We start from the raw sequence: 25,765 nt of genomic DNA on the forward strand, positions 1-25,765 counted from the left end.
GCTTCATGATTTATGAGCTTTTTTACATTCTCACCTTTCATCTAAAGATTGCCTCTTTCCTCTGTCTCTGGCTTTCCCTGCGCCACCGCCTCTGTGTCTATACCACAGTGGTGGTGGGAGAACAAAGTCTTTAATTGCATAACTAGCGTCAACATTTAGCAAATAGCATTCACAGTTGGTACTGTTCTCTCCCAGCTTGTGAGAGTCCAAGTCCAGCTTTTGACCTTTACGCTCTGAATGAAGCCCCGGAGGTCACATTGTTGTCTTTGTTAAATGTCAGCAGTTAGTATCTCAAAGCAATGCCGGCAGTTTAAAGCATGTGGGCTGGATAAAAGCCACCTCTCTGCCATCAAGTACTTCAACCAGGTTGGTATTTCCTCTCCTAAATGAGGCGGGTTCTCCGTGCTCTAAATCAATTGGAATGAGTTGGCTGCAGTGCCCCTTTGGCGTTGAGCGGCATTACCCAGAGATAAGGGAGCTCAGACGTGACAAGCCATATTAACCAGCCAGCTCCCCTCCTGATTGGATCATTGCTGTGCTGCTCGCCTTCAGGAGGGAGCTCAGCATCTAATTGAACAGTCTGCCTTTCTGTTGACAAGGCTATAATTTCTACATATCACCAAGGAAAACACTCATCTTGTTTTTCTGCCTGTGTGCCAAGGTTCTGATGAATGTTGGCTAATTTCTCTTGTGGAGACAAGCCTCAATCACATCAAAGACAAGGTTTGGTTCTTGGTAATTTACCGGAAGGAGAGATTTGAGGGGGAATGGGGCTGTGTAATAGAGGGGAGGGGGTGCAGCAGGGGGCTGTGGACAGGGTTAAGTGGATCAATGTCCATTTCTTTAGCCTACCCAAAGCTCAGATGTTAATCTAATTTAACATATGAAGGGGGAGGGTGCACAAAATATAGACCGAGTGAATTTCATCAGATGTCAAAGGAGACGTGACCAAATATTTCAGTTATCAAAGTGTGCAATGACATTTCTTGGATAGAGGATAGCACAGAGGTTGGACTGAAACAATATCCTGCTAGTCAATACCAGTGCAAATTGATATTACATATGCAAACTTTTCATTTTATGCAGAAGACAGAAATATCTGCAGTCGGTTTTATTGTTAGCATAAGCAGATGCGGAACATGGAAACGTCCTGCAACCTTTAAGGCTTGTGATCCATCATAACTGGTTGCACTGCATCAGTCCAGAAAAGCTTAAATGATTCAGTAATTCACAAGAAATATGAAGAGATAGATAGATAGATAGATAGATAGATAGATAGATAGATAGATAGATAGATAGATAGATAGATAGATAGATAGATAGATAGATAGATAGATAGATAGATACTTCCAGAAAGAGATCAGTGATGAAGTGTAATAACATTACTGCTGCAGTTTCTGCTAACGTTTACTTCAGTCACAACATTTATAACCCTTGTTCACGTTACAGTTTATTGGCTAATGAATCTCATTCTCGGTCACTACAATGCATTGGATTATGGTAAACACAAAACAGTGACATGCTCTATTTCCATTTAATTACCACTGATTACAGGTAAAACAATCAAGCATGCCTAGTTAAGTTTCTCATCAAACAGTCAGGTCTGTGGTTAGAAATGCTCACTGATTCTCTGTTGTCATCCTGCTGCTGGCTCTCCTTTATTTCAAGCTATTTTTCACTCTCAAAATGACCAACAGAGCATATGCAATGTCAAACTGACTGAATGAGCTTTTCATGCAAGAACTCAAGTAACAGAAGAATACAAGTGTATTTATTTTAAAGCTGTGAAAATTCAGAGGTTTACATCTGTACTGTTGGGAAGGATTTGAGCTCTATTTTGAATAATGGAAGGATCTGGAAGACACATCATTTTCTGTCATCTCGTCCCACCCTTCACAAAGCCGTCCCTAGAATTTATGTATTCAAAGAAATCCTTGCTTTGCAGCTGTCAGAGTCAGGAATGAAAGCTATCAGCAGCATCAGACAACTGTGTCTAAAGCAATGTTTCAATATTTTGCATGCTCCAGCTCCCATATGGTGTGTTACATTTCCTCCTTGAAGAGCCCACCATGCATATTATTGTCTTCTATTTTGAGAGACTCCCCGTCGTGCATTGTGTAGAGTGAAATGTAGGGGTTTCACCGCATGTCTGTGCCCACCAGTGCCGGCCTCACAGCAGCTGTGACTGATAAAGCGGATCCTCTCCACAAGAGCAAAAAACTTGTTCTCTGCTCCCTCTCGACTCTCAACCCACAACTCCTGTCCTGTCCTGTCCCTGAGGCGCAAACGTCCAACTTCCAAATGCCAACTCAGTCAGGAGTTATCGCCACTATTTCCCCAGCGAAAAATGTCAGATGGATGGTGATTTTCTGCTTTATGATTTCACAGGAGTGGTGACCGTACAGTGTGAGAGAGATACTCTGTCCCAGTTTGATAAGTGGGGCATAACAATGAAAAAATATAAGGTGAAGCCTCATTTCAGCTCTGGCAGGTCATTTGAGACTGCAAAAGACAATGTTTAGCACACTGTTATAATTATTACCCATATATCCTCATGCTCTTGATATTGTGTGCAAACTGAAGTTGTTTGCATCTTTTGGCTGGGTTGTTATGAATCTCATCTAAAAATGTCTTGGAACCTTCCATGAGCAATGACAACATCCATCACAGACTGAACTGTGCTGCCCCTCGTATTGTTCATTTGGGCTGTATTTCACGGCGAGTGAGACACAAACGAACGGGCCATGGCTCAGCGCCCATTGTCACTCTTCCTGAACACAAGGCAATAATCGCCCATGCGTCTCCAATCTGAGCCGAGAATAAAACAAGGTGAGGAAATGAGCACCGCGGCACCACTGCAGGGGGAGAAAATGCTAAAGGACGCTCAATGATACGCCTACCACATTTAGCATCATTGCACGTAAAAAAAAAATGCATATTTTGAAAATGAGATATTTTATGGACAGTCCAGCGACACTAAGCTGCTAAAAACAACAGCACATTTTTCTTCTGATGGACATAGACAGTGAAGCAGTCACAGAGATCAAGGAAGTGAGTACAGTGATTTGACTATGGGCTGATGCATAGTGTCAGTGTAGAGGCTACTTAAAGCTGTTACAGTGAGATTTGACTGCCATTTGTCATATTTCCTTTTGAGTCATGAATGGAGCAGAGAGAAGAGGCTTACTGGATATTTTTAGACTCTCTTTGATGGCTTATTAGCTGGACTGGAACGCTTTGACTCTTAAAACCATATATAAATAAATCACAATGATGGCAAAGGACCAAGAATTAATCACAGTTTCTGCGACTGTCAGTGACAGAATGGAAATGAATGCCTTCAACATAAAAATATATATGTGTGTTTGTGTCATCTTCACATGAGTCAATGCAGAAATGGACGTGCTGTTATAGAAATATTATATTATTATATTTATTAAAAGCAGAGGTGCTATTTTTTCTGCAGCTAAAACTCAATCTTTCCTGATACTGGATCTTAATTTCATGGGGGAATTGTTGGTTTCTTTGTAGATAAAAGAGCTTGGTCTGTACCAGCTCTATATGGAAAGTGTCCTGAGACAACTTCTGTTGTGATTTGGCGCTATACAAATAAAATTGAATTGAATTGAATTGAATTGAATTGAATTGAATTGAATTGAATTGAATTGAATTAATTTGTTTGTTTTAGTTTGTTACTTATTACTTTGTTGCTACATTTTGGGAAATAAAGATTCAGATGATCAACTTTATGACTTTCTCTCCATGGATCTGGATCTGGATTCAAGATACAGAATTTTCATAGCTTTTACAAAGTTGCCCTCCATGAACTTCAACGCTGTTTTTATCTATTTAGACTTTGCATCCAACATGTAGAAAATGACATGTCAAGCTTAAAGAAGCCGTAGCAAGCACAGTGGCACTTTTTACTCACTGTCTAAATTTGTGAACTTTGCACAAAGTTGTACCTCTGAGCAAAACAAATCACTCTCACATTCAACACTAGCATACTGGATAGCTAATGCATTCATCCAGTAATGCACAGCTTTTAATGTGCACATTGGTCACTCACTGTCATTGTCAACACACTCTGGAAATTTCATTGTATTTATTGTTTATTGCCTCATCGTTCTTTGTATATACTTAACTTACAGTGCGATGTTTAAACCGGAGTCAGTTCCCTTGCATGCGCACACATACTTGGCCAATAAAGCTGATTCTTATTCTGATTCTGAGGATGCAAAATACAAGTGTGGCAATTTCTAATTGACAGTGCTTCACATGCTGACAGCTGGACACAATCTCCCACTCTTAGCTTCCCAGAACCCATTTTGCTAAACTTTCCATCAACCCAAAGACATCCCTCTGATTTGTTTGGCTGTATTGCTCATGAATACTCTCCATGTCACCATGTATTCATTTCAATGCAGAATTTGTCCAGCACACTTTTTACCTCTCATTCTGCCAGTGTCTCCCTGAATACCAAGCAATCTGTAGTGAGCACAGGTCAGGCAGCGCAACATGGGTACCTAACCACCCAGTAGCACTGAATGAAACCTTCATGCTAAGATGACACCCGCCATGGCCTCTGAAACCTGCCAACCACCCATCCTCCCTTTTCTCTCTGCATGGCAGATGAGGATGCAGCACCTACACTGCCAAACACAGATGCACATACAGACCACACATGAGCGGAAAAAGCTACATTAACTCCATGTGCCAAAGACTGCACACACAGTAGGGGTCATGAATATTTGACGTGGCCAGAGCAAAGCTTGGAGATTTTTAAGCTCAACTCACTGGTCGCCATGCATCTTTAATCAGGTCTGCCCCTCTTGTCCGACAGCAGGAAAAGGATAACTGCTGGGACCCAGAGTTTGAGAAAGTAGCCGGCCCTCTCTGCCTTGATGAATAAGTAAACACATTCAACCAGGCAGAGATGCAGTCGGCAGGCTTTGAGTCAATAACAAGTAGATTTGTTTTCTTCTGAAAGCAGCATTGTTTACAAGCTACCGATTACCCCTCAAATTTGATCCATCTCTCAACAGTTTTCAGTGAGCTTTGACACAGCCTGGCTTGTTGTCTGACCGCAATCTGTTTCTGCTTTTAAAGTGTCCAAGCAGCAGCCTCAGAGAGGTGTATTTCATGGTGCAATAAAAAAGAAATTAAGTTGTGCCTGCACTGAGCTTCTGTTCATGAGGTTCCCATAAATATTTTCCATCTAAATTTGTGTCAATTTCAGAGCAGCCTCCTCCTATGGAGACAAACTTGATTTTCCTGAGTTATTGTAATATTCATTGTACACTCTTGAGATCGCTCACTGCTCAAGGTTATTTGCAATAAGAAGCTGTTTAATGCAGCTTTGTTTAAACTCCTGAAAACAAAATGCACATTAATGTGCGTTCTCTCTGTGCACTTTTGCATGTATAAGGGTAACCTCTGTCTACTGGATCCAAAAACGAAAAGGCCCATTCACTTTCTGTTAAACATAGTTAAGTGTTTTTACTTTTCACAAAATCCAATCCTTTCTATTGCCTGCATGTCATCAAACAAATAAACAATAATGTTTACCAAATGGCTTTGTTGTACAACATACCGGCTTATTAAAATGGCATCTCATTAGAAGCATTGAGCAGCCTTTTTACATGAGATTAATTGGGTTTTTGAAAGCACTTTCTCTTCATTATCATTCTGTCTTGCAAATGGATTCACTGCAAAGGCAATGCATATTCATTTTACAGGAAGCTTGAAAATTGTTCGGAAATGAGCCAAAGGTGGAGCCGGGCTGGTGTGCCGACTTACACTGAATAATAAACACAAGAGCCTCTGCTCCAGAGGTGAAAGAGAATGGCTGTGCCTGCAGAATGCATTTAGAGACCTGCTGAAAAGACGACTGTCACCTTCAGTGAAGATCCTGTACTGCTTTAGCCTCTGAAACTAATTAGTGTTAGGCCTGGCATGCTTTAATATTTACATGAGTGCTCATTCAAACATGTTCAGACTCAAAATGATTAATAGGATATATGTGTTTTTGTTGTCCATGTTGCTAGGTTAAGATTTGGATGCAAGGCATACTCATGGCTACCTCTTCCACTCTAGTGGCATCAATAATGCACACAGACAAGCTTTTACTGGATTCTGATTTGTTATTTCAAAAGGCAAGAGGAAATGTGCAGCATACTCTCTTAATAGAGTGGTCGAGTTGCACTTTCATGAAATGAGTAGGGATGATTCTCTGTCTTTTTTTTCTTTTCTGATGCACTGTTTTGAATGTATAATGTGTATATTTCAACATCAGAGGAGCCCACTTGGTTGAAAGCCTGCCTGAGGCTGGGAACCAAACAAAAAGTTTTCCTTTTTGCCAAGTTGTGGACTCTTTTACCTGAGGCAAGATAAAGTACTTCAAAGGCAAAGGGCATCCTTTGTCAGCATCTCAAACTGACAGCAGTAGATCCACCTAAAGAGTAATTGCAGACAACCGCTATTCAAAAGAAGCAGACCCTTTGGCTACACATCCAAAAACAGGAGACATGATTTCACTGCGCTGTAACACACAGATAGATGGTTCATTAACCTCAGTGGGGTTGATGAAGGATCTATCGGCAGTAGAAAAGAAGTAGTAGAGGATTTTTTTCAAAGAAGAGTAATTATAAACATGTCTAGATTTAACGGTAAAGGGGGCAGATACAGGCATGATACACATTCACTAGGAAATGTATTATTAGTAGAATGTTACCCCCTTTCTTGCAAATTTGTCCTCAACCTGACGATAACTGATTTTCTGGAGGACAAAAAGAAAGAATCAGACCTAGGAAATGTAGCCAACGTCATCTTCGTGGAGACATTGTTAGTCTTTAGCTCTGAGCATAAATGTCACTGAAGAGTAAAACACTTGTTAATTAAAGTGTAATTGTGTTACAGTTGGTTTGGTGCCTCATTTACTTCTATCTGATTATAGCAATAAACTGCCACCACAGTTTCAAATACAAGTTACAGAGAAGATATATATTTAAAGAGACTGGAAGCTTTTTTCTTGTTGTGTAACTATAAATCTAATCGAATAGTCAGCATCATTGGACTCCTGGTTCTGGCCCAGTACAGCCACTGTCCTTTGCTGCTGGCCATTGAGCAGCTTCACAAGAAGAGATGGAGGTTGAAGGTACAATTAAAAAGACCTTTCCTGCCCCATAGCACAAAATGACTGCAATATATCTGCAGGAGGTTGATAGAGTTGTTGATTGTTAACAGTAACTCAACAATTTAATGCTCTTGGACACGTGCTTTCAAAAGTCACTGTGTTTGAGAGCAGAAATTCAACATTATCCACAGTTTTGATACTTCTAATCTCATTAGTTGGAGACAGAAGAGAAGGAGCTGTAATCATTGAACTATACAGTGAAGAAACAGCTCAATTGCAGCGTAATTAAAAGGGCGCAGAATAGGAGAGGGGTTTATGAGGACCTGGGAGCTCATTTCTGTCATCAGAAATGCCACAGTGTTTTGCATAACCAAGGTTATAAAATAATAGGTGGGTGATGGAAAACTCAAGGTCTGAGCAATGACCGCAGGAATTTGCTGAACACTCTGTAATGCTGCCGTGGCACAAACAGGGTCGTTAAGGTTGAATAAGTACAGACTTAAGTCTCAGAATAGCTAATTAATATAGACCATGTGCTCTTTGAGATGCATGGGAGGCCAGACACAACAAACACAGGAAGGCGGGATGGACAAAAAAATAGGTTGCACTTGTTGGAAAATATAAATGTGAGGTTTAAAAAAAACAGAGTTTGTATCAGATTATGAATCCCATGCTTTCTCAGCATTGAGCGGAGCTAATCTTCCATACATGCATTACAGTGGTATCAATGATTCTCTTGAAAGGGCCTTTTCATCCATGAAACGTTTGTTTTTGATTACCAAAGGAACGGCTCAGTGAGGCCTGCCCAGTCAGGGGTATTGGAGATAAATGTCTGTTAGTGATTGGCCATCCCACACATCTCTCATCAAATATTCATGCTGGAGACTTGGGAGACTTCCGAGGATGCAGGGATATAGGATATTCTCCCATCAGTCTAGCGTTGTGATAGGTAGTCAACGTCTCCGCAGAGAGCCGCCTCCAGACAAACTCCGCTTTTCGAGGTTGGGAGGAAACATGGGATTCTCCGCTGAGGTATCGTGCTGTACATCTCAATTTCTGCTTGTTGCCCAGTGTTCAGAGGGAAAGATCATGAGATCTCTAGGATTAGGAGGGTTGCTTTTGAAGTAAAATAGTTATGGATTTTTTAATTTAAATGGTAAACACTATTGCGATCCACTGGAAGGTTTAAGCTCAGTAATGCAGTCTGGTTTCACTTTGCTTTCTGATACACGTTTGCCTGCAGGATCCATACAAGATGCTGTAAACAAGCATTGGCTGTGACAGTAATCATGTTACCATCAACACCAAACAGATATGAAAGATTTGTGCAATTTTGTTGAAATGTCTAATATGAACCACTTTTTTCATTCAAGCATGATGTTAATATTCTGACTTTTTTTGTTTCTGATTTGAAAAGTTGAGCGTTTCAGGCAAGTCAAGTCGCTCTCAGGCATTTCAGTGCAGAAATGTTACATGCTGTGTGTTTAAGTCAGGTTTCCAGCTAATCACTAGCTTATGTTTTTTGTTAGCATACAGTTGGTTTAGCTAGATGAAACTCCTAAATTTGCACCAAACGGACTACCAAATCAATAATATCTGAACATTAGCATCCATTATTCTCTACCCTGTACAGGACTTTTAAAAAGTACAGAAAAAAAGCATATGTGACTCCAGATCACTGAGACTCTACATGTGACAAATATAAAATGGTTTCGAGGTGATATGTGGTTGAATTTTCACTTTACACGTTATGGCCATGGATTTGAGTCACACAGTAGGAAAACACAGGTGCCCATCTGCAGTCGTTACAAGTCCCAGTGGGACCCCGGTCCTGTGTGCAAACAGGGCTTGTAGATCGTGGGCAAATTGGGTCATAGCATGTGAGTCGCAGCTGCACACCCATCATTGAAGTTGAAGTCATTTTAGTGGTATAAATCACAGAAGAAATGTATGAGCCCACAGGCTCAAGATATAATTCATTATCAGTGGACCACCCCCAAATGCTTCTACCTGATGACATCATTTCAAACTACTCCCACCTAAGGGAGACCGTTGTCAGTCGTCTGTGCAAGCACGGAATTATGACCCATATTTATGTTTACTGTTAGGCTGCAACCTCTTGTGGTCGTAGACATGTGACGTATTATAAAGAGCAGGAAAGGCCACATGTGGAGGAGGTGGGGGTGGGTGGGTGGATGGGTCAAACCAACACAGAACTTTCACCCAGGAGTCATTGTTGACTTACTTTAACTTACGTCATGTAACGTAATGCTTATTTTAAACAAAACCTTGATCCTTTTCTAAACTTAACCAAGTAGTTTTGTTGCCTAAATATGAGCGAACTGCGACCCATCAAAGGAGGGGTCATCATTTTCCAAACGATGCTTACCATTCTTGACTAGAAGAATGGATTTACCAGATTTACCTGAGTACTTTCAGCCGCTGTTATTAAATGCAAAACCTAGTTGTGTGAGCTCACATTCAGCTCTCTGGCGGTCCACTCTCTGCTTGACCAAAAACCTCATTCCCTAAGAGCACTTCAACGTATGCGCTGTCATTTTGGGTGAAACTGGGCCATCTTATTGTGTATCCAGTCCTCATTTCAACATGGAGCCTTTTGAAAAGCCTGCCAGTGCCCCGTTCTCCCCTGCACTAAATGTGTAGGGAGGAGATAGTGCATTCTCATGTTATCTGCCACCAACCCCTTGCCCCCTCAGCCATTTTCTCATTTCACAGATTTGACCAGGAGGTGACCTTGGCTTTTTAAGTGCTTTTAAGGCAGAGCCAAGTCTCCTCTTCCTTTTTCCTGTCTCACAAATGGAGACAGAGAGAGAGAAGGAGAGGGAGAGGGGATTTCTTTCCGGCCTTTTCTTCGGTGGCCTTTTTCCCCCTTTTTTCTTTCATCCTCTCTCATGCCCGTAGCCCCTGTCCAGTTTTTTTATAGAGCAGACATGATGACAGGCTGTTGTCTGCTAATTCACGTGGCTCTGTGCTTTTAATGTAGAAAAGGACCTCGGGGAAGCAGCAGCATATGTTTATGACACATGACGTCAGGCACAGAGGGCAGTCAGGGAGTTTGAAGTTGGAAAGACACAGTCTATTAGCCGAATGTGATATAACAAAGAACTAATTGAATATCTTTGCCCTAGAGGGTACTTCACAATATTCAAATACTAATCATCTTGTGTCTCAGATGGAGGTAATAATTTATATCACTGGCTGCATCTTAACAACCTCACACAAGGGATGGGGAAGGAATGAAGGCCATATGCATGTGTCTGCATGTGTACAAGGGGTGTATGCATGTCAAGTGTGTTTTCTAGTGGAAATAAGCAGGCAGTAACGCAATCCTCCATCACCATTACTCCCAAGTGCACCCCTGGCAGAGCGCTAATCTGGGTCAAAGTGCTAACTGCTTAGAAGGGCCTTAGAGAGGTTTGGCCCATCATTTCTCACGCCTCCCGTCCTCACTGTGCTCACCACAGCTCTAGGAGCGAATGGCTTTCATATTTCCTTCTGACCTTAACATAAACATCCAGACAAGACTCAAGAAGAGATAGTTTCAGCTAGCAGAGCTTCACAAGCCTCCCCACATCCTTGATCTCCTTCACGTCAAGGCCTCACTGCAGAGAGTCTGTGAGCCTCTGAGCAGTTCTCTGTGTTGAAGCATGTGCTGTATACATCATCACATCATCAGCACATTAAACTCTTTGATTGCACTCATAAAAAAATGCAGTCTCGCTTCCATATCACTGAGGCATTAAGGACTGGCTGTCCAGGGATGGCAACAGTCCATTCACAGCCATTAATGATGAGACCTTTTCCTCACCATCCAAAAAAGTAGATATCAAATAGGAGGATAAATATGGACCAATCTGAGGAAGCTCTTTACAATCAAATTTCAATTACGGACCAGACTGGACAATCTGGACGATTGTGCTGCAGCACAGAAAGGGCCACAGCCGTTTGTTCTCAATGTTTTGATGCTTGATTGCTCTGAAGGTAGCATCAATGGGTGGCACTTGCTCAGTGTTTCATGAGAATGTACTGCGTTAGCTTGCACCTCCTGTGCCAGTACTGCTCTGGAAAAACAAGCCTTGATGCCAATGAAATGAAAAGCTTTGTTGATGTCTCCAACACACCCTGGAACGAGAACAAGGCACTGTCCTCTCACCGTCTGAACTTATAAAGACAAGGACACCGGACCGTCCGGAATAGAAAAGGCCGGTTGGCAGTGCTTGGAAATATTCTCGTATCAGAGAGCCTGACAGGCTGACTGGCTGAGACCATTTGGGGTTTTTTGCGCTCCAAGTTGTCTTGCACAGTGGTGCCTTATGGGAGAACAGCTGGAAGTGCCGTTGTCACTGGACGGCTTGTTTCTCCCTCGAGGGCCACGGCAGCGGTAGTGGTGGCGGTTGATGGCAGGGGGAGGGTGGCGCACTAGGACAGTGTGTCCGCGGGGATCGCATCACATTCAGCACACACACACACACACACACACACACACACACACACACACACACACACACACACACACTCCTCTCTACCACCACCTCCACAACACCTCCTCCTCCCTTTAGAGAGAGTGAGCTCAAGCTGCTGACAGCGGTGACAGGCCCAGCGCAGGGAGGCGATGGGGGAAGATGGTGCTGCTGCAGCTATTGCTGTCGCGAGGTGGTACATCTGTTTGGGGCTTGCACTGTCTGGCCTCTGGAGTTTGATGCAGCCAGAATTAGTAAAGCACACCACATCTGGGACCATTTTGTGATCAGAAAATCACTTGGCAGCTTACAGACACAAAGAAAGAGCAAACAGCAAAACAGTTTGTGTTTGTGTTGTCACCTCAAATAGCATGATGACTCCCTTTGGAAGTTTAACTTTGTGGAGATGACAGGTCATCAACCACAAACATGATTGGCTACTGTGGCAGACATGGCTTACAGGAATTACATGGTGGTTCTCCTAGTAAAATAGCCTCCAGGCTTTAATTTACCGCATCATGCATTGATAATACCCTCATTGGCAATTCCCCATCGCGTCCCGATAATTAAGATCATTTCTGTGTTTCTATAAGGGCCGTGGATGTCTGACAAGGGTTGCTAAGTCTTTGTAGATGACAGATTCCTTTGTATGGCAGGCTGTAAGAATGTAGTAATTGGTAAACTGTTTGACCAATTTGAATTATTAACAAAACAGCCATTTCATAATAAAGGGATTTATTATTCCACCCTGCACCACAATTTCGTTATCAACAAAAGCCTTTGTTACTCCCAGCTTTTTATCAAGAAAGAAAATCCATTGAAAGTGGCTGAAGGCCTGACACAAAGCAACTGCTGAATCCCTGCAAATCTGCAGGCTTAATTGATTATTTGTGCAGAGCTGTATATCTGCAAGGTGCAGGATACCCAGGGGAAATAATGTAAAACAGATAACAAGATGAAATGTGGGAGAATTGCTTTCTGCTACCCATTTTATTAATCTTTTCCCCTTTTCTTATTCACAATGAGTTTCCCATCTAGATTTTCCCATTACCAAAACGCAGCTTCACATTTTAAAAACGGAGTGGCCTAAATCGAAAGTTGAGAGCTGATTCGAGCCGGCAAGAAAAGTGTTTGTTAAGAGGTTATTTTGATTTCTGAATAACACATGGAGGGACTCTGTGTTGTGTGTACCTGAAGCTCCCAGAGGAGAACATTTTATTTTCAAATCTCATCTTCATTATTCTGCCTTTCTCAGTTCGCTGCTGGCATTCAAAAGAATGAATTCATTATGCTGATACTGTACACAAACATTTTTTGAAAAAGTAATCTATTCAGACTTTTTTTTTCACATGCTGGTTTGCAGGTGTTACTCCTTAGCCAAGCCACGTGTTTTCCGAGATACCCTGACATTGTGGTTTCATTGTTGTGGAAATGACTTTAAAGGAACAACCTTGGGAAGATAGGATGTGAATTTACTGTGGAACTCGACTCATGTTTGTAGCATGTCAGCACCGCTCAGCTCGATCCCGTACCTTTTTTCTCCATTTACTGTGCTCTTCTCTCCCCTTTCACAGCACTCAAAAGGAAAAAGTGATGGAGCGTTGGCATGCAGGAGGACTGCTTCCACTCGGCAGCAATCAAGCCATTACAAATGGAGAGGGAATGAAAGGCCTTTTGTTTTGTTTTGTTTTTTCGGTGTGATATAGAATTCTTGGCATTAGGTTGCACATCAGGCCAGACTATAATTGCCTTCTCCTCACTGGGGAGCTCCTTGTTTTCCATTTGAAGTCTGCCTCCGTCAGATTTCACCATTAGAGGGAGGGGGTGTAGCAAGGGAGAGGAAGACAATTCCTGGATCAGTCATCTCATATGGGCTGCCAGAGAAGCATGGAGGACATTGACGATGAATAGCTTGCCAAGGTTTGCCTGGAACACAGAAAAAACTGAATGTTGCTAGCAAAACACGGATAAAAAACTTGGTCCTACTTTCTCACTGTACTGTATCAAGTGTTGAAACAATAGAAAATCCAATATTTATTCATCAAATATGGGATTTTGTTTTGTTCCTAAATGACTAAATTATTCATCCAGACGTGATCATTTATACATACATGACATCAATCAACCTGCTAAAAAAATTATTTCTAAATTCTGTGCTCCTAATTGCACTTAATGGATATGTTATGAACCTCTTCCATCTTCATCATGATCCCGGTTTAACACAGAGCTCTTGACGTAATTGTCCATTTCCTTTGTTTCTCGTCTCCATTCCCTTGTGTACTTGCTTTTCTGCACAGCAGCATAATAACCCTTAGCTTGCTGTGACGTCAACGATTGATTGGCAGAAATTTTCCTGCTGAGAGCCATTTCCAAACCTCAAGGCATTATTCATGGTGTGATACAACCTGGTGATAGCTTCCTCAGAGGATTTTTAGAGGCTTTCTGGGCATATTTTTTTTTATTTTCTCCTGTAGGAGCAACTGTAGCAACAATCACAAGGATTTCTGGCTTCTAGCAGGGTGTCACTGTTTGCTGTGGCCATCCATCCATCCATCCATTTTCTACGCCGCTTATCCCTTTCGGGGTCACGGGGGGGTTGGAGCCTATCTCGGCTGTCATCGGGCGAGAGGCGGGGTACACCCTGGACCGGTCGCCAGCCGATCGCAGGAACATGCAAACTTCACACAGAAAGGCCCGACCCGGGAATCGAACCGGCGACCTTCTTGCTGCGCCACCGTGCAGCCCTTGCTGTGGCCAAAAAAAAGATAAAAACAAACAAACAGAAAATTATCTTGAATTTAAAAAAAATAGCAGTCTTGAGAAATCTTGATCAAATTGAATATTTACTCACAAGAATGAAGATCTAATTGAATTTGTGAGGTCCTTAGGGCTAACACGCTCAGCTTTTGTCACAGTTTTGTCGCTACCAAGCCCCCTTTGTGTCAATCTTATGGGATTTAACCTCATACTGAGAGCACACTTTTCAAAAGGAGTTCAGGAAAGACAGTTGATGTGTGTAAATTGCACAGCACGCTGGGTATAAGCGAGCAGAGAGACAGTGTTGTGGTTTATGTGGTCCAGTTCACACACAGTGCATAATGGATATTTAACAGCCCCAGCCTGCTGGAAGTGTGCTGTGTCCTGAAATGGTGCTGGAGATATCTGAGTGTGTGACTGCCAGGATGACACACCCATTAAAACACACTTAGTCCATTTCACTGCTGCAGTTCCACTCTGGATTCATGCCACAAGAATAAACACAACACTCACATGCCTCCCTCTTGTTGACTGATGCTTGCACTGAGTTACGACTAACATCCATATATCCACATATTCATTTTCCATATCCTAGTATATTCCAAGAATATACAGTAGACTGGAAATAGACTGATGATGTTTTAGGTGCTCTGACGTGCATCTCAGTCACAGTTAAATCTGGGGTGGGAGAAGTGAGCATGTTCCACAGCTGCGCCTTTGGCAGCATGAGCATCTCATCCTCTTCATGCTCTGAGTCCACACTGAATTATTGAAATAAGAGAGGCGCCTCGCTTTGTCTTGTATTGTCGGGATAGACACCCAAAACTCCAATCTGAAAGATCAGCTCCCCCTCCAACACGAACCAGGGAAGATGTTTAATTGTAGCTCTCCCACTGGATCACGCAAAGTTTATTTATTTAGTTTTGTTGTAAGTCTGGCGTTTCAACAGAGTGTCTGTTTGTGGGAAAGGAAGGAGCTGCTGCTGAAAAGAAAGCAAGAGTTACCTGAGCTGAGGTCTCTCGTGTACTGGTATCAGCTGAGATTCCTCCAAAGTGGCCCTAATGATTCTCCTCATCATCATCATCATGTAGCACTCAGCTTTCTACACCAGTACTTTGCAACTTATTGAAGACACGGCCGCAAATACAATGGAGGCAATGCAACATATTCTGCTGTCATAAATTAAGATACAAAGTTAGTTTGTTTGTATGCTTATATGGTATTCAGGGCATTCTCGACAGTCTGTGTCTATGGATGTGTCATTGGCAACGCAATAGCTTGCAAAGAGTGTATGAATAATGTATCGGCTATATAGTTACGAACAGCAGATACGAGACGAATGTTGGCTCTGGCTGGTAGCACTGAATCAGATTCCCATGTTTCATTTGGGGGATATTCCCATAGGTTAGATTTTTATCAGGTTGCAGTTTGGTTCTTCAATCTGTCGAATGACGAGCTCTTGTTAGGCCGAGGGTAATGTGGCAATAGCCAGAACATAAGACATGAGGGTTAAAATGTTCTAAGATTGCCAATATGCTCTTGTTCAATACTGAACAGTAGGCAATTAAATTGGATGCATTATAGCTGCTGGTTTATAACATTTCTTTGAATGTAGAACTAACATAGTCAATATAAGATTGCAGCTATTAACCAGTTTACAACTAAGCCAGATTTTTACATGCACTGTAGGTAGTTGTGCTTATTTTGTTGTAATGTCTTAGCAGACAAACAGCTCCAACTATTGTAATTACTGATAATTGCCTGCCACATTAAACCACACTGCGTTGAGAATTGCACAGAGCAGGCTGCAGTGAATGGATGTGTTAAATTCAGTTTTCAAGTGTGCACAAAGAGGTATTGACTAGCCAAATCCCAGGTGAGGCTGACTCCTGGTGCGAGTGATCGATGTGTGTATGGTCATTGAACTGAGCTTAGAGGTAGTTTGTATTCTATTAGGCATCTCGGGGGTTTTGCAGCAGCAGAACAAAAGCACATGCTGATGCCTAATTGCTGGCAAAGAAAAGACCAATGCTACTGTTACATCTGTAGGCTGCTGCTGCTGCTGCTGCTGCTGCTGCTGCTGCTGCTGCTGCTGCTGCTGCTGCTGCTGCTGCTGCTGTTGTTTGTGGGCCTGTTCTCCCTCTGTCAGTCTCAGTTGTACAGTTGCTATGAGGAGTTGCCAATCTTGTTGTGACTGAGCCTGATACACAATTGTGGTCTAACTGAAGGCTGTGTACGGTATAGTTTTCATTGCTGCTCATAAGCCACCAGATATATGCAAGTTCAACATCGGATAGAAAGCATTATAAATTCATTTACCGTGTGACTTTATGCCTTTCTGTTCTTATAACAGCCAGCAGGTAGTGCCACATTAATATTAACATTTTAGTATTATAATGTAACCTAACATATAAGACCTGCAAGGATTTTGTCACCCACATGCATTACCTAAAAGCAGTGGGAGAAAAAGAAAATGTATATGCACCAATACATTCTTACAGCTCCATATCAGCATATGTTTGACTCGAAGTGTATTGCGTCCATCTGGTGCACCTCCGTCTGCACAACCCCTCACGACTAGTACTCTGCTCCCATTCCTGATATTTATAGCAGCTTTTAATTGATCAAGGCTTCCAAGAGTTGTTTACAACAAAGCTCAGACAAAACATCTTGTGAGATCTCGTCTGGCCCTCGTGTCTGCTGTCTCTCTATCCTTCATAATGCTGGTGCAGCTTGTGTTGTTGGTTTTTAGCAAATGTAACCACAGCTTTTAAAGGATTTAGAAACTTGTTTGTGACCAGAAGGGAATCTCACCCAGTTCAAAATCCTGAATATGTTTTGCACCCATCAGCAGCTACGATCACGCTGCCTGTGAGAGCAGTATGCACAGTATGTTTTGACAGCTTGTTAGCAACCAGAAGGAAAGCTTGGCTAAACCTTGGCATAACATTTGACATTACTTGTGATAATCGATTAATAATTTAATTCCTTTCATAATTGGTTCCAGCTTCTAAAAGGGGAAGATTTTTTTTTGCTTTTTTACAATCTAACTCTAAGTGGAAGGTCACTTTGAACTCTGGGAAGGTATGATGGGATGTTTGATGGGATTTTTTTTTTTTTTTTAATTGTATAAAATAAATGATCAACAAATCAAAAAAAAATATCAGATAGATCAATAGATAAAAGATCATCCATCATCCATTTCATTCTCCACTGTGTCTGTTTTTCTTCTCATGAATTTCTTTTTTATCTTCTCCCCAAGGACAACAAATCTGAAATAAAAGGAGCTGAATTTATAATTGAATTGGTTTCTCCCTTTAGTGATGTGGCCTGTAATCTGCAAATAGAAAAAGTCACATGTTCACAACAAAGAGGATTAGAGCAGCCGATAAGAGCGAATAGGAGGATCTCTTTTTGACCGAAGAATGTATTGAAATGCTGTCCATCAACCGTAATGCCAACACCTATCGCTGAACAGCTAGGAATGCCAGCAGGGTGGGGGTGCGTTGTACAAATTCAGCATTGGTGTGTGTCTTCATTGTTATTTGTGAAGAACGTACTTGATTTAAATCAGTAATGTATTGTCGGGCATGTCGATATTCTGTCTGTGCTGCAGTTCCTTTAGTGTTTCTCATGTGTGATTTGCTAATTAGTGACTTTGGTCCAGCTCTTTCCCTGAAAAGGAAAAAAAAATCACTATCACACATCATTAGAAGTCTGCTGAAGAGTAATTATTATGCTAACGGAGGGTAATCACGTCATACATGGTCCTAAAATTGATTCCCCCACAATCTGTTGACATAAAGGCAGTCAAAGCGTCATTTCTCATCTTCTTCTCGTGCAGATCCCAGCAAGAGCGAGTGCAGCATGAGGCTGGTGTGGAAATCCCTGGACAAGATGAGGTGTCTGAGGAAACGCTCCACAATCCCCTTCCTTGGCTTCCTCATCACCTTCCTCCTCTTCCTGAACCTCTACATTGAAGACGGCTACGTGCTGGTTAGTACATTTGTTTTTAACAAGTACTTCCCAAATCAAATTAGATTAAGTACTCACATTATTTCTTCTTAATGTCTGAACAAATTTGACCGAGTTCTCATATTTATTCACTCCACCCATGTTGTCCCTTTTATAATTGCTTGTTTTTAAAGGAAACATGTTTAAATTTTCATGACATGAACCCAAGTTGAAATCATCCAGATGATTTATTTCTTATTCATGATGCCATCAAAAGTTGGTGATCGCAGTACATTATCTGTGTTTGTTATTTAAATTATTAAGGGGTAGTTCACATTTTCAACTCTCTAGTGCTCTTCTCAAGTCCATTTGCTCAGCTATGCAAAGTGCCTGGAGAGGTTTTAAAGCTCCTTTTGTCTCTAGACGTCGAGGGTTAGCGCAGACACATCAAAACACATATTGTGTCAAGATTGTACAGGATGTTAGAGACAAGCTTAAGAAAACAAAAGTCTGGTTTTCCCCTCATTTGAATTATTCACTGTAGAAATTGAAGTTTTCAAGACGTCTTTCCTGTCCCTTTTCCGCAGTAAATATAACAGCTGTGTGTTTTTTTTCCTCTGTTGTTCATAATGTGAAATACTGTGTTTTTCATGCTGTGTTCCAGGAAGGGGATAAAAGACAGCTAAGGGAAACATCAGTCCACCCTCCAAGCTCAGAGCGATACGTTCACACCTTCAGAGACCTCAGTAATTTCTCCGGAACCATTAATGTCACGTATCGTTATCTCGCTGGAACCCCACTGAACCGCAAGAGTAAGTTTAGTGTTTGTTTGAAGAGGAATTTACATTGACTATTTTCACTAGCTTTGGGGAGTTACAGTAAGTTGTAGCTGTGAAAATGAGCTGAGAATAAAAACTTCAAATGTCTGACGTGGGGATTGAAAGCACAGCAGTAAAAATGCAACTGCTCCACAGAGACCTCAAAATTAAACACTGTGCGCTACTTTTATGCTAAGATTCAGACACCAAACCTTTCTGAGTGTTTTACCTAAAGTGAGCACAGAGCTCTAATTCAAGATGTGAGCCACAAAATGTTCACCAGGACTATCTACACACCTTCATCGCTGCTTATAAAAGTGTAATAAATGCTTCATTACAGCTCTATCAGATGAAAACATGCATCAACAATACATACATTTGTGGTATTCTGCTCATTAGCCTTTACTAGATCTTTCCACTGCATCTCGCAGTCATCATTACTGGCTGGACTTCACTCATTATGTATGAGAGTTTGGTCACTCAATAACTGATGGTTGTATGTGAGGAAGATCAGCTCATTAAGACTGTGAGATGCACTTAAAAGCAAGAAGTGAGCAAATGGACCTTGAATGAAGATTCACACTTAAATTACAGCTTAAGTTTATTTTCTGGAGCAACAGTCTTGAGTTTGAAATGATTGATCTTCTCAGTCAAAGCATGTCTCTACAATATACTGAAACTTGGTCACGTACAAGCCTTTCTGTTTCGTGATAATATGAAATGCTCATTTCATTCACAGAGTATCTCACCATTGGACTGTCATCAGTCAAAAGAAAAAGAGGAAACTACCTTCTTGAGACGATCAAATCCATCTTTGATCAGTCCAGTTACGAGGAGCTCAAAGAGATTGTGGTTGTGGTCCACCTGGCGGACTTTGACCTGGTCTGGTGTGAGAACCTGGTGCAGGAAATCACTAGGAAGTTTGCTCACCACATCATAGCCGGACGCCTCCTGGTGATCCAGGCTCCAGAGGAGTACTATCCGTCTTTGGACGGTTTGAAAAGGAACTACAACGACCCGGAGGACCGGGTCCGTTTCCGTTCAAAGCAGAATGTGGACTACGCTTTCCTCCTCAACTTCTGCACAAACCTCTCTCACTTCTACATGATGTTAGAGGATGACGTGCGCTGCTCCAGGAACTTCCTGACGGCACTGAAGAAGGTGATTACCTCCAGAGAAGGTTCCTACTGGGTGATGCTGGAGTTCTCCAAGCTGGGCTACATCGGGAAGCTGTACCACTCCAAAGACCTGCCGCGTCTGGCTCATTTCCTGCTCATGTTCTACCAGGAAATGCCCTGCGACTGGCTCCTCATCCACTTCAGGGGTCTGCTGGCCCAGAAGGACGTGATCCGCTTCAAGCCCTCGCTGTTCCAGCACATGGGCTACTACTCCTCTTACAAAGGAGCAGAAAATAAGCTGAAGGACGACGACTTTGAGGAAGACTCCATCGACATCCCTGACAACCCTCCTGCCAGCCTTTACACAAACATCAACGTCTTTGAAAACTACGATGCCACCAAGGCTTATAGCACAGTGGACGAATACTTTTGGGGAAAGCCTCCTTCCACAGGAGATTTCTTTGTCATAGTCTTTAATAAATCTACCAAAATTAGTAAAATTAAGATTGCTACTGGTTCTGACGACCGTCAGAATGACATTCTTCACCACGGAGCTCTGGAAGTGGGAGAGAAACTAGTTGGGACTAAAAAAGGGAAGCTGTGTTCCTCTTATATCACATTAGGGGAGTTTAAAAACGGCAACATTGAGGTTCAAGATGTAGACCACAAAATTGCCTTTGACATTGAGTGTGTGCGCATCGTGGTGACAGCCAGTCAGAAAGAGTGGCTCATTATTAGAAGTATAAGTTTATGGACTACACAACCCCCCAGCCAATGAGGACTATACATAAAGACTCTTAGTATATCATAGAGGCAAATGTTTTTATTATTATTATTATTTATTAATGTATGTATTTCCAGGTTTATTTATTCATTTTTTATGTATTTACTGATACTCATTTTGATTGCCAAATCAGTCTATAGTTTTTTATACCTGCAAGTTGTAACCTTAGTGGAGCATCTTCCCAGCCATCCTTTAGGACTGTTCAACTGACCTCAAAGTATTTGTCTCCTTCAGCGTTCCATAAGCCTTTATTTATTTCAGCTTTTGACAGCTATTCTTAATGCAGGGCTGGGCGATAATTCAGTATTATGTTTGACCAATATTCTTCTATCCAGGATAAGACTTAAAATCTTCTGTATTTGTCTGACTGTCAACAAGTCCAGTGAGAGACCAAAACCAACGAGTTGATCCTGCATTTCCATGGAGCCGAAGTCTTATACATCTTATGCCTCCAGGCCATTGAGCTCCATTGTTGTCCAGAAACAATTGAAATTAGTGAGCCATACCCCTCCACTGGCTCATTCATTTTACTGTGACTTCATTATAATCAGCTTGAGCACTGTAGGTCATTTAGTGTCAATCCCACATACATCATCCTGCTGCTGCAAAATGTGAAGACATATGAACAACCTTTTTGTTAAAGATTTGTGTCCAGTAGGGATGAATGGGCTTGAAGCTGAGAGACAAAGACAGAGTAGGGAGGTCAGATTGTAGCAAGAGACAGACATTTTTGGCCTTTTCATGGGATTTGTGGACAAATACATAGAATCAGCCCTGTCTTATCCTTTAATGGTTCCAAGCAACATGTAATTGGAAAGTTAACTTTTTAAATGTATTATTAGAGTTTCACACATTTCATTGCTTTGAACATCAGTTTTATCGTTTAGAATGTGATTTTCCATGTCTGTCATATCTTGATAAAATATCATTGTCGCCCAGCCCTACCAAGACAGCATATTAGAGGGCCCTTCAGAGAGTTGCTTCAAGTGCGGATTTAAGACAGATCTAACTTAGAGAACAGCGAATTACTGATTTAATAAATGGAGGAAACTGATAGTTATTATGATGAGTGAGTAAATACTTTTTTAAAGGCAGACTTGTTCTTGAAAGTAGCATGGAATTAAAGCCACTCTTTCTTCAACATTTTTTCATGACTGATATTGAGCCTGTTCAAGTGTGGCCCTGGGATCCTCTGAGCAAGTCGGCATTTGGCCGTTAATTATTTTCCTCCTTGAAAAGCCGCCAAGAAAGTATCAGAGGTCATTGTTGCCTTGAATATTCATCGTGTCACACTTCACTTTTTCAGTTTCAGATATTTTTTCGTGGTGTAATCATCTTCATTGTGTTTGAGGCGGGTGTGTGAATGGGCTGAGGTCTTTTACTAGCACTGTATGTTCCGTCAGGCCTGCCGACAGGAGAACAATGTTTGTTTTCACCCATCTTCTCCAACAGCTGAGATTAGATTACACAGTGAAGAATAGGCTAGGTCTGCTCTTAGGTCTCCTTTTTTTTCTCCACAGCACAATTTTCCCCCAGTAAATTGGTCTGTGTTTGCCTCACTCTCTACACCAGCAAAACAACATCTCCCCTGAAGCTATAGGATCTCAATTCGTTCTTTCCCCAATGTTGCGCTCTCACAACTCCAATGTTTCTGCTCCTACATGGTTGCCTCTGTGATCTTTGCTCTCGGTTCATACAGTCTGCTGCTGCTTTGGGGAAACTCGCTCGGCTCTCCTTTGAAGATCCTTTTAGGATTCACCACCTTGCTTTATGTTGTTTAGCACCTAAAATTTGCGAAAATTAAGCTGCATATGTTAGCTCATCATCACCGTGAAGCTCAAAGCGATTCACAGCCGTGCTTTGAAAATAAACTTGTCATTTTCCATGTTGGTGTAACTATGATCTGTCAGTGAGTAAGGTTCAGTGACAGATTCGTTTCTACGTTGAAATGGCGTCAGCAAATCACTCAACAATGCAATAAAGAGGTAAATGTTTACATAACACTGATGTTCTTTGGGAACATGAGGTGGAAGCAGATTGTCATTAAGCATGCTGTGACAGTTTTATAAAGCTTTGTTCTGCTGTTGCAATAGCCACCTGTTCCGTGTTTTCCCTCCAGGTCTTGTTCAGTGTCACAGATCGAGACCTTTCCCAGATTGGCTTGTACTGCCACCTTGAAATCCTTGCTCAGCAAATCCCCCATGTGCTATCTGAAATGAAATTAGAATGCCCACCACCTCACAATATGGCGTATTGTTTTTCCTCAGCATTTCCCTTGAAATGTCGCCATTCATTTTGGTGAATGATTCCGTGACCTGCATGGATCAGCTCCTCAGAGGGGATCTTGTTTGAATGGATGATGCTCAGAAACACAATCTACATTGCACTGCGCGTGTGGTATTCTTTACGATGCACACCATGGTGCCAATTCAGCCTGGTATTACCTGCTTATGAGCTATAAACATATGATGTCACCGCAGGGCAGTTAGCTGTTTTACAAGTGTAATGGATGGCTTTGATACGCCTCATGCCCAAGTAGAGCAACTGTGTTGTGAGGCTGATATTTCTGGAGGAGAAACTGCTGTCTGATCTTTATTTGAAATAAGATGCCAGCCAAAACTAGCTGCACACTGCAGATTTATGGACAGATTTACATCTTGGGGATAACAACAAAAGCTGCATAAATTCCTCAACTGGATGTCAGCAAACTGCTGTGCACAGCATTCTTTGCTATTGGCAGCATGTTTGGAAACTACAATCCATACCAGGGCCTTGAGTTAACAGTGTGCACGGGATCAGTTATACTGTACATTTCACTTACTACTGAAAGGAAACCTCTTCTTTCCTCCTGTTGAGTACTCGCAGCCAGTAAATGGCCATCTTCACTGTCCATTTGTCAAGAATTAAACACTGACTTCATTGGCAGATCTCTGTGAGAAAAAGGGCAGAGGTTTGTGAATCACTTGCAGGCCGGTAACCATCTAAGCTTGTTTAATTAGATCAGCTGCAAGGGTCCGATCCCCAAAGCTCCAAGCAAGTGATGAATGTGAATATAATGTGTGGATCCAGAGTTCTTTGAAATGTGAGCTGTCTTCCAGTGGAGCATGTACAAAGTGCATGAACAAAAGCATTTTCAGTGGATAAAACAACTCCTTTTGTACGTCAGGATCTATGAATTAATGTTCAGCTTCTGCTAATGAAATTGTACTGGGTTTGTACGTAGAAGCCTACCGATACTACCTTACAACAGGTTCGGAGTTCACATGTGCTGTATATCGTTAAGTGGAGCGAGTGTGACAAGATGTTGCTTCTGTGTCTGTTTTACTTTCCATGGTTCTCTAAATGGTACTGTATTGTAAGATGACATATATTTTTTTACACATATCATTTCAAATGTTGTATTGTATATATTGTATTTAAAATGAAATTAGATTAAACGAATGAATGCCAACTCTGTGGTGCATTGACTGCTGCTGAGACGGCTGTGTGCTGGAACTCAAGAGAGTGCAAAATATTGAATATGTGTCTGCAGTGTCAGGGCTTGAATATTGGTTTGAATGCCGCGAGGAAAACAAAACACTCTTTACATGACCCTGAATCAAAAATGTTGGCCCTGTTTTCTTTGCCTGATGAGTTATAATAAAAGTAGTACAGTTATGGCGTACATTTTACACACACACACACACACACACACACACACACACACACACATATACAGTATATATATAAACATAACTGACATTCGCAGTTCCTTGAAACTTGCAAGCCTGTTTGACTCAGATGTTGCTGTAGCCAAAAGCAAAAACTATACATTATTCATTTCAATATTCATATGCTTTTGGCTGTTTTTAATGGCATACATAATGAAGGTGTGGGGATAGTGCTGGGGGGGATGCTGCACTGTTATAAACTTCATGCTCTTTGTGGAAGAAAATTAATAACCCCTTTTGACAAATACACATGGCCAACAATGGCGGCAGACAAAAAGTCACTGTGGAGGAGTGCCGCTGATAAAGCCGTTTACTCACTCCAAGTTCCTGTATATCTTTTACTGCCTGTGTAAAGGGACACGTTAGGCTCATATATGATAAGTGCCTGTTAAAGCTCCAGTGCCCTCACCATTGTCAAAAATCACACCATTTCAAGTGTCATAAATTAGTAAATGCACAGATGCCATTCACACATGGATTCAGGGCAACTTGCTCTTTAAAGTGATAGCAGTATCTTTAATGTCCGCAGAGGATAAACATCCATAGAAATTCATTAAGAAAGCATGGGAAAAAGTTGCTCATGGTAACTTCAGATCTTGCTTCACAAACACCTCATTTTTCAAAAGTAAAGTAAGAGTTGTGTGTTCATCCACAGCTGAACTGCAGAGGAGGCACATTATGACCTTCAGTTTCAGATTCACTAAAAAATGGAGAATTCAGGCAATGTCCACAGCTAATTCACTGACTTTATAGCAATAATATACAGTATTAGACTTGCCACTTTCTTCTCACAGTAGTAGGCTGTACGATGTTATGATCTTATGTCACCAGAACCCCAACACTCATCTTAATTGATTTTTCCATCTGTTTTTTCAATGTTGGAAACCTTTTGTACGGTGAATAATAAGAGAAAATGAGCTGCAAAAGCCCATAAGATGAATTGGCAATTGAAAAATGCATACAAACATCCAAAGCAAATTCAACAAGGTATGTGTGCCACAATTGACA

At 41.6% G+C, this 25,765-nt stretch overlaps 1 protein-coding gene across 2 annotated transcripts in view; it reads left to right on the plus strand.

The window, feature by feature from the left end:
* Positions 1 to 24,492, plus strand: part of mgat4c (mgat4 family member C) — a 104,465-nt gene extending 79,973 nt beyond the window's left edge. For both annotated transcript variants that reach the window (XM_070972588.1, XM_070972589.1), the window contains 3 exons: positions 18,218 to 18,369; positions 18,992 to 19,139; positions 19,885 to 24,492. In XM_070972588.1, coding sequence (XP_070828689.1) covers positions 18,241 to 18,369; positions 18,992 to 19,139; positions 19,885 to 21,041 — 1,434 coding nt within the window. In that variant the 5' untranslated portion in view covers positions 18,218 to 18,240 and the 3' untranslated portion in view covers positions 21,042 to 24,492. The remainder of the gene's footprint in view (positions 1 to 18,217; positions 18,370 to 18,991; positions 19,140 to 19,884) is intronic.
* Positions 24,493 to 25,765: the final 1,273 nt, after the last annotated feature.

This window comes from Chaetodon trifascialis, chromosome 10 (genome assembly GCF_039877785.1).
Source record: "Chaetodon trifascialis isolate fChaTrf1 chromosome 10, fChaTrf1.hap1, whole genome shotgun sequence".
NCBI classification, from domain to species: Eukaryota; Metazoa; Chordata; class Actinopteri; order Chaetodontiformes; family Chaetodontidae; genus Chaetodon; species Chaetodon trifascialis.